The following is a 15,357-nucleotide window of genomic DNA, read 5'->3' as shown; positions in this document are numbered from 1 at the left end:
TCATTATTGTAACCCAATGACCAATGGTTATTATTTCGATCATTATTGTAACTCAATGACCCATGGTTATTATTTCGATCATTATTGTAACCCAACGACCCATGGTTATTATTTCGATCATTATTGTGAAAGTTTGATTCAATTTGACGTAAAATGTGTTATACATTCACGAAATAGCAACCAATCGGCACAGATACACAAACACATTCTGATAGTCAGCAAACTGTTTTTAACATTTACAGCTGCGTCAATAAATGTACCATTTGACGTACTACTTTGTCTGACAAAGGAATTCATATCGGACAAACACGTACAGTTACTATAGAATCCTAGTAACACAATTTTGATAGTCAGCAAACTGTTTTCAACATTTATAGCTGGTCCTATACAATGCGTCAATAAATGTACCATTTGACGTACTACTTTGTCTAACAAAGGAATTCATATCGGACATACATGTATAGTTACTATGGAATCCTAGTTACAGACAGGAAAGACTCAAAACAAAGATAATTTAAAATTATGAAAGAAGCTAGCGGACCGGAAGTTAAATAAGCTTGAAATTTAAATTTGCATGTTAAGAGTAATAGTTACCTTTGGGTTTTCTAAGTAATATTTTTCACTTTTACGTCCTTTATTTTTATCCTTCTTTGGTGGTTTTCGACGTTGATTATGTTGTAGCTTTTGGTGATCTTTTCTTTCTCTTAAAAGTCTACGTTTATGTTTTGGACTTTGTTGGAGCGTAAGGTTAAATTCTTTGATATTTTTCTCTTCAAGGTCAGACTTCGCTCTATGTAATACTTCTTTCAATCTACGTAGATCTTCACTTTCCAGATCTGATAAAGACGTCTGCTTTTCTGACTAGAAATAAAAATAAAAATACAGTCACATTGCACCCTCAGGTATTAGTTTTCATTATTGACTTTTTTTTCGGTAAACAAATTGATTTTAAAAGAAATAATTATCTGTATAATTTTAAAAGAGATTAGAACAGCAGTTACATGTAGTCTCTTTAAAGCACCCTCATTGCAATTTAACATAATACCGCATATGCAATGGATTGAAGAATCCAAACTTATTCGAAACTGTGTCACTTTCTGTTAAACTATATTTTTTAAATTTAATATCAGTACAGAAAACACATATTTGACAATGAAAACGCAACTTGTGAGGTATCTTCAAATCTAAACGAAAACATGTTAAAAAAATATACAGAGAATACAAACGGGGAATTAAATAAATGAGAAGTCGAAAAGACAAAAAAAATTCCAAAATAATAGCGACATCAGATCAGTAAAAGTCAACAAAAAGGGGTAATCAAAAACCACAAATGGGAGAACAAAAGATGACACTTTGGCCAAAAAAATAACGACGAAACGACGACCATCAGTTCACAATACACCACACAAAAAACTGAGTAAATCAAACCTAATGTACTCTGTAAGGGTAAGAAAAAGGGGGCGAAAGAAACCAAAAGAGACATTCAAACCCATTATTCAAACAGACCTGATAACGTCTTGGCTAAACAAGATAAAAAAGGGGCGAAAGAAACCGAAAGGGACATTCAAATTCATAATTCAAACAGACCTGATAACGTCTTGGCTAAACAAGATAAAAAGGTAAAAGAATTGGACATTTACACGTACACAAAAAATAACAGAGAAAACTAAAAACTGAACAACACGATTATCCGCAACAAAAAATGGGGATTACCGTAGGTGTTTAGGGAGGATAAGCAGATCCTGCTCCACATGTGACACATGTTGAGTGTTGCTCATGTTAGTGCAAAATCTGACAGAAGTTTCACTCCCTTAAAGGACATCACTATATTGAATTCCTTGTTTATTATAAAAACTACTAGTACATGTATATGTCGTTTACCTCCCCCTCTGCATTGTATCCTTCCCGCTCTTTCAGTCTTGAGACATCATGAAGAAGATTTCTAATCTCGTTTCTTCTGTCGAATTTTGCTAGAAATAAAGTGAAATGATAACTGAAACATAATGCACTTCATTTCTTGGTAATAAATGGTCGTTTGACGTACAGCGCGACTATGGAAGACGCTAGCATGATATCAATGTGATATGAATAAGGGAGTTACCATTTGATTATTATGGGGGAAAAAATGGGGGTTGGGGATTTGGGAGGTGGTGGCGGGGGCTAAAATGAAAAATGTTGTCCTGCATTTTTTAGTTGTAATCTCTGTCCTGCCTATTTATTTTTCACTCTACTCGGTTCTGCCTCTTTTTTTTGTTTTTTGTTTATCCGAACTTTTTTCATAAATTGTCACCCTGTCTTTTTTATTTTTGGCTAAGTGTCTCATCCTGCTTTTTTTACTCAAAACTCCTGTCCGGTCTATTGTTTTAAAATTTCAACCTAGCAATCCCCCCTTCCACCCAACCCTACCTCCCCCACCCCCGCATAAAAATCAATTGGTAGCTCCCCAAAACATCAGCAGGTTTCATTGGATTTATAATCGGTGCACTGAAACACAGTTATGCTGTCTGACCCATTGTTCTGAATCAGAACCGAACACAGTGTACACATTTTCCTATTGATCACAGAATTGTGGGGATATGTAATAATAAATCAATTATTTTATTAAAGTGTCACGTATTGGTTAACAGCTGAACAATATACAGGTTTACCAACATATACAATATTTAACATAATCAACACCCATAAGACAGCAATCAAACGAAGAAACTAAACTAACCATGAAACATAATTCGAGGACAGGATAAAACTCAAAGTACTTCCAATCCCATTAGTTTCTCCGAGATAGTGAATAACAGTATTGCTGTCTGAGATTTTTAAATTATTGCACCTTGTTATTTTTACGTATATTATAAAACAAAACAAAAAATAAAAAAATAATTAATTAATTTTAAAATTAATCTATTAATTATTATTTTTTTCAAAACATAAAAAAAAACATAAAAAAAATAATCAAACAAACAAATAATAAATTGCAACGCAGTGCCACAGTTAAACACATTGCCTACCTTCTTTCCATGGCAAAGCATTTGTCAGTGATGTAATTAAAAGACAACTCAGGTACAGAGCTAGCATCTTGATACTGTAGCCTAAAAGTACGCAAGATAAAAGTGGTATGTTAGAGTATCTTTATATATACATATGAATCCGCTATTGGTTGACCACAGTCGAGTAATTTTATAAAGTGTAATTTAACAAATTTAAAAGTTGGTCTCCATTCCAACTAATTAGATCATATAAATGAAGTTATAAAATAACTCAAAATTTACATTAAATTTCTTTTAACTTTTTGAAAATAATTTTTCAAGGCCATTAATTTCTGTCCTCAGTGATTTTCTTTTCGATACTTTGAACGACATGGGAAGTCGAAATTATTTGTTGTATACAATTAAATACATGCTGTTTCATGATTTAGGTAATTATTCAACGATAATTCTACTGGCGGGATATCGTACGTATTAGAGGGTCTGGGTTGGGTTGTCAGAATAGAAAATAATTGCCCCAAAAAAAAATCAATCAGAAAAAAGTGCTTAAAAATAAAGAAAAGAGGAAGAGAGGCGAAAACTTATAGAAAAGAGAATAATGAGGAGCTAAAATATAAACAACAGAAAAACAGGCATAAAAAAGCAAAGACACACATAAATGAATGAACCCTTTCCTGACCCTCCTATAAGAAAAAGATGGAACTTTCGTTTGAAAATCACATGAACTTTTAGAGTTTAGTGATATCTTCATGCATGTAATATCGTCCCATACAGTTTTACAATTTAATGTAAATAATTAAGATCCATGTTATTAATAAGAAAAGAACTTTTAATCATGCACACCTTAAAACGTCACATACAAATGCGTTAAATGTCACTTACGCTATTAAAAGTAAAATCATTATAGTAAGCAAAAGAGAACTTAAACCCCGTTAAGATATCCATGCTATAAATATTCTTATCATACCATTGCTTAAAGATGATTTATTCTTTTGAATTACAGGTCTCGGTTCTTATGCCTTCTGTTTTGTCCAGAAAGAATTGGGAGTGTCTATCTATTACGTCATCAATGACCTTGTGGCTATTTGTACTTGAATCAAGCGTAGATGTACACATGTACTCTGTATAATGTACTTTCAGTTTACATCGATTGATTGAAGGTCCAGTGGCAAATATTTCATTAGAATTCAGGGGAATATATTTCATGAATATTCTGCATAATCAGGATTCATGTCCAGTGGCAAGTATTTCGGAAACATTCAGAACGAATAACTAGTAATGATAGGTAGGTCTTCAAAACGTGTGTGTGTGGGGGAGGGAGAGCGATTGTGTTGCCTTAATGGTTTCGGTAAGGTAGACGGATGGACATTTGAACTACCACCGGAATATATTACAAAATATAATGAAAAGTGAGATGTACTTTTATATTTAAATAATTTGGTCTTCGCTTTTGTTGTTCAGTCTTGAGTTTTTGGTTAGAGGTATAGGGGGAGGGTTGAGATCTCACAAACATGTTTAACCCCGCCGCATTTTTGCGCCTGTCCCAAGTCAGGAGCCTCTAGCCTTTGTTAGTCTTGTATCATTTTTATATTAGTTTTTTGTGTACAATTTGGAAATTAGTATGGCGTTCATTATCACTGAACTAGTATATATTTATTTAGGGGCCAGCTGAAGGACGCCTCCGGGTGCGGGAATTTCTCGCTACATTGAAGACCTGTTGGTGACCTTCTGCTGTTGTTTTTTATTTGGTCGGGTTGTTGTCTCTTTGACACATTCCCCATTTCCATTCTCAATTTTATTGTCTTTGTTAGTTTTTGTGTACTGTTACTGGTGTGGTGGTCGGTAATTACCCTATTATAGCCATGGTGTTATCAGTTTATTTTCTTCTCATGACTTTGGGTGTCCCTTTGGCATCTTTTTATTTTTTTGATAAAAAGTTTTAATCTAAAACCTTTGATCACGATTTATACTTGAACGTACAAGAGGAATTGAGAGATTTTTAAAAGTATTCCAAACACTGCAGGTTTGAACCCTTGTTGTTCAAAAGTGATGTAAATTATGGTGTAACTGCTCCCATCTCGTAACACTGGTAGATATTTTCATTTCACTTTCAGTTTGACTACAACATCCGTACGTTAACCTAAAGGTTCTAATTTCTACATCATTTGGTCTGTGGTGAATAATCGCACAACAAGTTTTTTTTTTTTTATTAAAAAAAACCAGGGATCAACCATTTAACTTCCAGGAGTTGAGGGGGGGGGGGGGGGTGGGGGGTATGGTTTATTTAAATATATTGATCCCCAATTTAATTTAATGAGAAAAAAAGTAATGAATGCTAATTCACCCCCCCTCCCCCCCATACCTTATAGTGATAAATTTAAATAAAAAATATTCTGATTGATCGAGTTGAAAAGCTTAATAAATAAAAAAAAATCGTACTAAGAAAACAATAACGTAACACCGCCCCCTATTGAAGTTAAATGATTGCTTCCATAGTTCAAAACATAAAAATCTGAGATTGATTTCCGTTTCAATTTGTTGCAAGTTGTGTTCAAACTTATTAAACCATAAACAGAACACATGCATATATTTATAACTAGTTGAATTGCTCTGTAGATTGCCAAATCTATCCATCTGAGTTACATATAATTATGCTTCCATTTCGATTATTTATCTGTGTGACATTGGGTGTTCAAAACATTGAGTCATTGAATATCTTTATATCTATATTTCGTTTAGGCCAGGGTGTGGTTATTGTTTTAATTGATGCATTTTTTCCTCCATTTTCTGATTGAAAAATAACTTATATCCAGTTCGTCTCCAGCTTAACCCAATGAAACGAGTTTTAAAAAAAACAACGCATTCTCATCACGGAAAAAGTTGCTTTGGGTAATATCAATCTAAGAGAAACGTAAACAATTTGAATTGGATAACGATCTCGCATTTTTGGTGCTTATAGCAATCATGTATAAATCGATAATGAGTTCTAGGACGTACACACTCGTGCTAAACAGAATGGTGAATACTATTTACACAAATACCTCGCCGCATTCTTTTGCCTCATGTCCCAAGTTAGAAGTCTGTGATTCTGTGGTTGTCGTGGGTTACTGTCCGCCATATATGTTTTCCGTTTAACATTTTTGGCATAAGTTAGATTTCTCTATTCAATTGGTTCACATATGTATAGCTTACTTAACAATGAAATGTTTTCTCAGTGGCTGTTAAAGGCATTTCGGGACCTCTTATGGCTGCCTATGCAGTCTGGGCTTTTTTGTCATTGTTGTAGGCCGTACGGTGACCTAACGTTGTTAATTTATGTGTTATTTGGTTTCTTGTGAAGAGTTATCTCATTGGCAATCACATCCAAATTGAATCTTCATTTTTTAAAATAAATATTGATCATGAGCGCTTTAAAATTGAATGGAGTTATACCCTAATAATTTGTTCTTTTAATACATCATTGCCAGCTGAGAAACGCCTCCGGTTGCGGGAGTTTCTCGCTGCATTGAAGACCCATTGGTGGACATCGGCTGTTGTCTGGTCTATGGTCGGGTTATTGTCGCTTTGACACATTCCCCATTTCCATTCTCAATTTTATCATATAGTGCTCGTTTCGCGTACTGCCAATTGCTGGTAAAGAACAGTTTGAACTGGATAACATGTGGTGCGGGATGTTGTTGATTGGGAGTTTGTTCTGCCCAGCATAGGTTTAATAACGAGTTTACTTACAAAAGATATCATGATATTATGAGTAGTTATATAATTATATAATCTACTATAAGTAAAAGCTACAGTAGTATAATGCTGTTAACAAGTCATAACTCGATTAAGAGAAAACAAATCCGGGTAACACAACTGCAAGACCACACAACGGAAGAACAGAAACATGGAAATGCAACAAAAGAGTTGCAAATGCCACATACATAAAACTAGGTAATTGAAAACAACTGCAATATTCCTGAATTGGTACTCGACATTTAAAAAAAATATGGTGGGTTGAACCTGGTTTTATAGCTAGCCAAACATCTCATTCATTTGATCATGTCAAAAATACTGTTAAAATGACAGCATTATGTGACAGGAAAATAGTACAAATAAATGCAAGAAAAATCAGGATAGAGAACTACATAAATAAATAAAATATTAGTATATTTCCACATACATGTATAAACCACGTGCACAGAATAACAACAAATATCTGAAATTAATTAACAAAATACACAAAGACAGCAAAAATATTATAGAATTATTAACTGTGGAATTAACTTGAACACCAGACATCCATTCGTTAAATAAATGCTTAAATGCTCCTTACAAATTTGAGATAAGGCGGTCTATAAAATATAAGATCACGTACCAGATGAGTTTGTAAATGTAACAATTTTGTGATATGCCATACGCGACATTTTATGTGAGATGTGAGTCAAGATTGTCATGTAGATGCCTCACGCATAGAAGATCACGCATACCGTGTCGATACATCCGGGATCCGTCATTAAACGATCATGTGATTCCTTTGTTTGTCATGTTCAAAATTCATTCTTCAGATTCCATATCAATGGATAATATTTAACGGGTTTGTAATAACACGAGCAACACGACGGGTGCCACATGTGGAGCAGAATATGCTTACCCTTCCGGAGCATCTTTGTTCAACCCCAGTTTTTGGTGGAGTTCGTGTTGCTTATTCTTTAGTTTTATATGTTGTGTCATGTGTACCATTATTTGTCTGTTTGTCTTTTTTATTTTTTTGCCATGGTGTTGTCGGTTTATTTTCGATTTCGATTTTCTGATTTTTTTGTCGGGTTGTCGTCTCTTTGACACACTAACAATTTCGAATATCTGTCTATTTTGCTGATGTTTCAAAGAGTTTGTGTTATTTGACGATCGGCTTCTGATAAGGATAAACGATGCCATCGTTCATTAAAGAAAATTCTACTCTTTGACAAAATGAATATTCACGAAAAATCAAAAACACCTATTTTATAAGATAAGATTTTTATTTATAATAAGCAAAACAGGTCACTGTACAAGTGTATACTTAAACATACAGTTTTTGTAGCACGATAATATCACGATAAGGGCAATACAATATAAAAAAAATGTATTTTATGTTGTACAAAATTAAATGTTAATATTTTAGATTATATTGATAGAAAATTTAGATTCAGCAAACACAAATGGCTTGATTCAATTTATAAATTCCCGTTTGAATGGTTTAACACTAGCATGCTGTTCGGTATGAGCCACGACTCCGTGTTGAAGGACTTAACTTGACTTATAAGGGTTTACCTTTATTAATTGGATGGACAGTTGTCTCATTTGCACTCATAACACATCTTCCTATATCTATATAAATATTTTTTTTTAAAGCTACAGTGTAATAAGGTGAGACCGATGCATCTTCGAATTGAAGATGACATTGATTTCAATGAGATTTAACAACTTGAAAGCAAAACAAGAAAATATAATTACAAACAAGTATACAAAAAAACTTCTTATAGATACCAACATAGTTCTTATTCATTTGAAATATTTGATTTATCAATGGTACATTTTGTCAGCATTGAAGTGAAGTGAGCTATTTGTTCAAAACTAAACTTACATAATAGACAAATCTGGTGGAATAAAACTGCAGAAAAAAAATTAAATAAATAGGTGTTATTGTGTATTTTCTATTTTTAATTTACAACTGTGTTTTTATAGCTGTAGGTTTCAAAGTTATATAAAAGTATCGCTATACGGTATGATTAACGAGGAGACAAAAGAGGGACGAAAGATACCTGAGGGACAACCAAACTCATGAATCAAAATTAATCTGACAATGTTAAGGCTAAAATAAAAAAGACAAACAGAAAACCAATTGTACACATGACACAACATAGAAAACTAAAGAATTAGCAACATGAACCCAACCAAACACTCGGGGTGATATCAGGTGCTCCGGAAGGGTAAGCAGATCCTGCTCCACATGAAATAAGTATACATCAGAGAATGAGAAGAAAAAGATGTAAACAACTGCAGGTTACAATTATAAAAGTTTTAAAATAACACATGTGAAATACTATGGATTCATTAATATTCTTTGGATACCAACTTTCGTGTATTTCGTGGGAACAGGGAAACCACAAATTCACATGTTCAACGAGCTACTAATTTTCTAAAGGAATGCATGTAGAATTTGCCAAAACCACGAAATTAAATATCCACGAATATACAAAATTTCCACAAACCACAAAATTTGGTATCCACGAAAAAAAAAATGAATCCATAGTGATGTGATATCGAAGCCATCGGCCTTATCTGAAACAAAACTAATAGTATATATAAAAAAAACCAAAAACACAACATAATTTATGACGAAAATCATTTAACAATAACAGCTGGACTACAGACGGTTGCCTTTTGATAAAGACATAATTAACTAATATTACGGGGTTCAAAATGTTCATTGAACCAAAATGTCCCCTCAAATGATTAAATGCTGTAAAATGTGAGTAAACTGTAAAAATTAGTTGAGAAAAGCGTTAATCATCTGATTAGTATGAAACACGTAAAGAATAATTTACTAATATGTCGGAAAATAATTATTCACGAAGCGACTAAATTGGGAAAAATGATGTTAAACATTGAGAACTTGCAGCTACAAAAATATAAATCAGAGGAAAATATTCAACGAAGACATACATTATGGCACGCCAGTCTCAACCATTTTTGAACAGCTTACACCCATATATCAAAAGTTGATAATGTACAAAAAATTCAAAATGAATGAGACATTTTTTCTTTTATATGCGATTAAACAAATGCGATTTTGACAGTTACAACCAATCTGTTCTGTTTATTTAATGTTTCGTTGTGTCCACGGAATATGAAACAATAGCTATTGATTTGTGATACAAATAACTTCAACATTAAGTTTCAATTTATTTTTCAAATATAGACTCAAAGAGAAAAATGTAAAATATGAAAATAAAATTCCGTTATTTATCTCTATATGAGATCACTTTCTTAAAGGTTAGACAAAACTTGAGAGATGTATGTGGTTTGATTTCTAATGAAACAACCATTCATTAGACCAGAAAAATTATCCAAATTTTATCGTCTAACCGTTCCTTTAACTTTAATTTACTATTTACTCTTTCATTTTTTTTTAAATCCTCGAAACCTGTCTCATTTCAATTTTAGATATCAACGGTGACTTTTTGTTTTAGCATTTTTCAAAGTATTCATTGTCACTACTACCTCTATCAGTGCTACTATCACTGGGTAGATATTTGCTTGTTTGAAACAGAGAACATGTTCCATCTGACGTTATTGTGAAACCGAGGCAGCTATCAATATTTCTGCAGCTCATGGCACATCGTGCAACTGTAAAATTTGTCAAATTCGTTTGAACCCTCATCATTGGCTGTTTGTATAACTGCTTGCAGTAAAATCCTGTAAAGATGTTAAAAATCAGTTAACATCCTGTTTAATTCAATGCAAATAGTGTGTTTCGATATGCAAAATAAAAAGATTATCAAAGCGACATTTTTGGAATTTTTTGACTATCCTCACCTAAAGACTATTATTCATCAGATTTTTTTCCAATCATTTTGATTTGAGCGCCAATGATGAGAATGCTACAGACAAAAAAAATGTATGGCGTACATCAGTGTAATTCTTGTATCTTTTACGAGTGTATACATGCAACCACTGAGTTGAAGGCATTGCTATTGGACGTTTCATCCCGAGTATCATCAGACTAATAGTAAGCACACTTTTGTGATTAATTGCACTTTCAAACATTGTTTTTACTGTTCGTTGATTAATTATGATCAAATTCTATTTGCAGATTGTGAATACGTTTTCCTTCCAAAGGCATCTAGGCATAACCAAATATGGGAGAGCTATTTCAGATTTCTTTTGTTTTATTATATCTTTATTGACTTGATTATTGATTAAAACACCGCTGACAGCCATACAGTTTAGAACTAAGATCAAAGTGTACTACATTTTCAGTTTGTTACTTTAATGACTCCTGATGAAATAGAGAAATTGTGTTAAGCGTCTTCATGAACAACTTACTAACACCTTTACTTGGAGACATGCCTCAATGGAAATTCTGATACAGTTTCGTATCTTTATGATAAAAGCATATTTATCGTTGTTGGTTAAATAAGGACAATTTCAACGTAAAATAAATGAATTATATATTTAATACACATAGTAGATAAATCATATTGTTGTAGAGAATTTTACTCTAAATTTGACAACCTTAAGTTATTTTCTTTGGGGTGTTGATTCTTTGAACCGCCAGTCGTAGTCTGTTTTGGCGAGCTAGACATGGGACGTTCAGTTTTCAGGTTGCTGTTCAATCAGATTTATAATTCTATTCCTTTTTGCAAATAATATTCAATGCTCCTAGTTGAGGCGAACTCGGACTGAACTGTCTAAATAATTGATTTATATATGTTCAAACACAGTAAACAGAATAAACTTAAGGTGTTTTTTAAAGGCTGATTAATGTAATTTGCTATTATTTCGTATGGTAACCAACGTTATTTACAAATTTATTTTTGTTTGTTTTGGGAATGGTTAGTTGATGCTTCAGAGGAATACATATATGTTTTTTGGAGTATGCTATAGTTACAGCCCTTGATGGTGTAAACTTTAAGAAAAAAACGTGTATGGTGTATACGTAATGGTGTATGGCAAATGGTGTAATGGTGTATTGCTTAATGGTGTAACGTGCACGTGATCGAGAATGGTTTAAATGGATGGTGTTTATACATTTATTTACAATATTGTGATCAAAATTCGTTTTTTAGAATAAATAAATAATTGTATAGTCGCACTCTTACTTTGAACTTACATTGCACTATGATGTTATTTGTGAGGTGTATGATGTTTAGGTATAACTCGCATGGTGCAATGACACGAGTGTATGGTGTAATGCATCAGGTGGATGGTGTATGGTGTATGGTGTAATGGCACAGGTTGTATAGTGTAACGGTATATGGTGAATGGTGTATGGTGTATGGTGTAATGGCACAGGGTGGATGGTTTTGATGGTGTATGGTTTTAGTGGATAGTTTACAGCATCCAAGGACTGTATTTTAGTTGCAAAAACAGCATTGCAATACAACCGGAGTTGTAAAAAAATAAACATACAAATTGTTACAATCTGAAAGAAAAAACGATTCTTGCTAAGTGCAAAATTAAATAACTTAATTTAAGAAAGAGGCTAAAAATACCTTCTTTAGGATTTTGGTCAGCAAAAACTTCCACTTCACACAAAGATAATGTGTCTTTATAAGGAGAGTAATGACGCTTCTTATATATTTTGATATATCTTCCACGACAAATCCGATTGCAAGCAATACTAAGTACACTTGGAGCCGCTCCTTCGTGTAGGAAACATAGTTGTTCTTGCTCTTGATCAAAACTCGTCCAATTGCTAAGGCTCGGATTGTAGATGAATATTTCAAAATCAGTCAAACGAAAATCTGAAATTGTAAACGAAGCCATGATAGGTATTACAGAGACACATGTTATGATTTATACATCAATGTCTGACAAGTTTGTAGCACATAATAATGTATTGTGATTAATCCAGCTATGACGAAAGTATTACACATGTTTAATAAACATATGAAATGGCTTCTGAGGTAATACCAAGATTAGGGTTTTAAAGTGTTTATGTTTTGGCTAGTGCGGTGTGCATGCATGATTTGTTCACAAAGTAATCACATGAAAACAAGTATTTTAGAATACAATTATCTTTGAAATAGGGTCCCAATATTTTAAAGACCTGATTTGGTAACACTCATGATTCTGATCATAATTATGTAGTTCCTTACATTGTGAAGATAAAATATGACATTTGTTGATATTGTCTTATCAGTGTGAATTATCGTTTTCCTGGTGATTGGATGCACTTTATAATAAAAAAATGTTACATCTAGTACTAAATGTATTTGTTTCCTCCAATGTTCAAGTTATAACAACTTGGTACATCTTATGCATGTTATAACACGTGCTCCTCGTTATAAATTCAATTCAAAATGAATATATTCAGGAAAGTCTAGCAATATAATCATTGGCTTAAATATATGAAAATAAGATATTCATTTTATTATTATTATCATAATTATAGGTTGCATTTATTTAGAACATGAACAGTGCTAATAATATGTAGCCAACGGTCTCATTAATCGAGGAAAACCATACCTAATAGAAATTTGTATTTACCAATTTTGTTCTCTGTCAGGTCATTTTAAAGATACTTTATTCCCCAAAGCAACGACAAAATGATCATACATTTATTGATTCAATATTAAGGACGTTTATCCAATGATCCAAATGGCGTTTTAATGTTTGTGTTAATGATATTCGCTACTCTGATTCAAAATATCAAGCTATTCAAACTATAGTTATAAATTGATTGTACATAAAGAACGGAACTTAATAAGAAAAAAAAACAATTATTAGTCTGAGGGTTTGGTTTAAGATAAAAGCAATTGAAAACTTAGCGACAAATAATTTTCTTTTTTTTTTTTTTTTATTAGGTATTTTTCTTTTTAACAAAACCTAACAAGGATTTTATAAGATTTAGAAATTTAGTTGTTTACGTTTATTATAATGAAACTGTGAAAAGAAAAGTAGTCGTTAGTGTGCACCAATAGGTCGGATATGTTTCTTATGTCGTAACAACAATCCCCGTCCTTTTTCATGAATGTGACCTACCGAATTAGACTATCTAACGCGTTTGTAATAACATGAGCAACACGGAGTGCCACTAAGGGGCAGGATCTGCTTACAATTTCGGAGCACCTAATACCACCCAAGTTGTTGGCGGGATTCGTGTTGCTCAGTCTTAAGTTATCTATGTGGTTTCTTGTGTACTATTATTTGTCTGTTTGTCCGTTTGTCGTTTTTCGGTATTAGCCACTGCGTTTTCAGTTTATTTTCGATTTAAGAGTTTGACTGTTCCTTTGGATTCTTTCGCCCCCTTTTATTAATTTTTAAAGTATTTTTTTGTTCAAGGTTAAAGTTGTCTTTTTGATAATATTTTATCTCTCCCGCTTTTCTTTCTTATCAATTTCATATTTACATTGTCATGAGTGTGTCGTACATCAAATTATTGAATTCAGTGTATGCTTACTTGTTTTTGTTAGGAACTAATACATAACAGATTGGTTAAGCAGTGATTAGATGAATAAATATATAAGTGTTAGTTTTATGCAGTTTAACATGTTTGTAAACATGAAGAAATTTTTAATTCTGAATTATTTTTTCAAATACAAAAAAACCCGATAAAAGGTATGATTGCAATTGAAACATTTATCCGACACGTTCAAATGAAGCGGGTTTAGTGATATGCAGTTTTATCATTTTGTAAATATAAAGAAATCTTTAATTCTGAATTGTTTCCAATACATTAAAAGGGAAATCAGGTATGATTGCAAATAAGACATTTATCCGTCAACGTTAAAATGAAGCGGATTTTAAGCAATTATTACCAACTGTACGAACTTCATAAAGGTTACTTTCGTTAAAGAAGACTAAATATGAAAATTTGAATCAGATCACATTTTTTCGATATGATGACAGTATGTAAGGATATTTTACCTCACAGTAAAACCGACAGATAGATGCAATACAAAAAGGCTTGTTTATTTTTACAATAACTCGACAAGGAAAAAAAGGCAACAGTAGTATATCGTTGTACGAAAGTAAAAAAACGATTGAGATAAAACAAATCCAGGTTATAAATCAAATCAGAGGGAAACACGTTATCTCTAAGATGAAAACAATGGAACAACAGGAAAACCGAAGTGCAAGAAAAACAGACACCAACACACGAAGAAACGGTTTACTTTATTACAACTTCGACATTCCGGACTTGTGTCTTATTTAGAAAATACATCGAGGATTTTGAATCTATGTATGAAAAGAGGATTGTTAAAATATATATGTGAGATTATTAATTGAAATACATCATGGCAATATGCGAACATGTCTCTATTATGTAAGATATTTCATAGCATGTCACATGTGAATTAAAAGAAAACCGATTAAGCAATTGTCAGTATGACAACAAATAAATTTGATAAAGTTGAATAATGCATTAATCTATACATTGATTTTAGAACATAAAAGACCAGGACATAAAGGTGTTAAATTAGAGAAAAAGACTGTTTACCTGTTACTTGTGAGGATTAACAAATAAAAGTAAATTGTAAGGTATGAATAATGAAATCTTATGACGATTATCAATCAAATGTTAATACAGACTTAATGATGCGCATATTTGAGAAACAATGTATTAATCTGATCCGTAGCATGAACAGTCTTTACTTTAATATGTATGAACATAAACCAGTTGAAA

The 15,357-nt window shown here is 32.4% G+C and overlaps 1 protein-coding gene across 1 annotated transcript in view; it reads right to left on the bottom strand.

The window, feature by feature from the left end:
* LOC134689988 (MAM and LDL-receptor class A domain-containing protein 1-like) overlaps positions 1-3,120 on the bottom strand; it is a 60,333-nt gene extending 57,213 nt beyond the window's left edge. Inside the window, exons 1-3 of the mRNA XM_063549960.1 lie at positions 3,006-3,120; positions 1,882-1,970; positions 595-861 (exon numbers count right to left, since the gene is read on the bottom strand). Coding sequence (XP_063406030.1) covers positions 595-861; positions 1,882-1,970; positions 3,006-3,072 — 423 coding nt within the window. The 5' untranslated portion in view covers positions 3,073-3,120. The remainder of the gene's footprint in view (positions 1-594; positions 862-1,881; positions 1,971-3,005) is intronic.
* Positions 3,121-15,357: the final 12,237 nt, after the last annotated feature.

Source organism: Mytilus trossulus, chromosome 11, assembly GCF_036588685.1.
Source record: "Mytilus trossulus isolate FHL-02 chromosome 11, PNRI_Mtr1.1.1.hap1, whole genome shotgun sequence".
Taxonomy (NCBI): domain Eukaryota; kingdom Metazoa; phylum Mollusca; class Bivalvia; order Mytilida; family Mytilidae; genus Mytilus; species Mytilus trossulus.
This window is presented reverse-complemented; position numbering and strand designations above follow the sequence as displayed.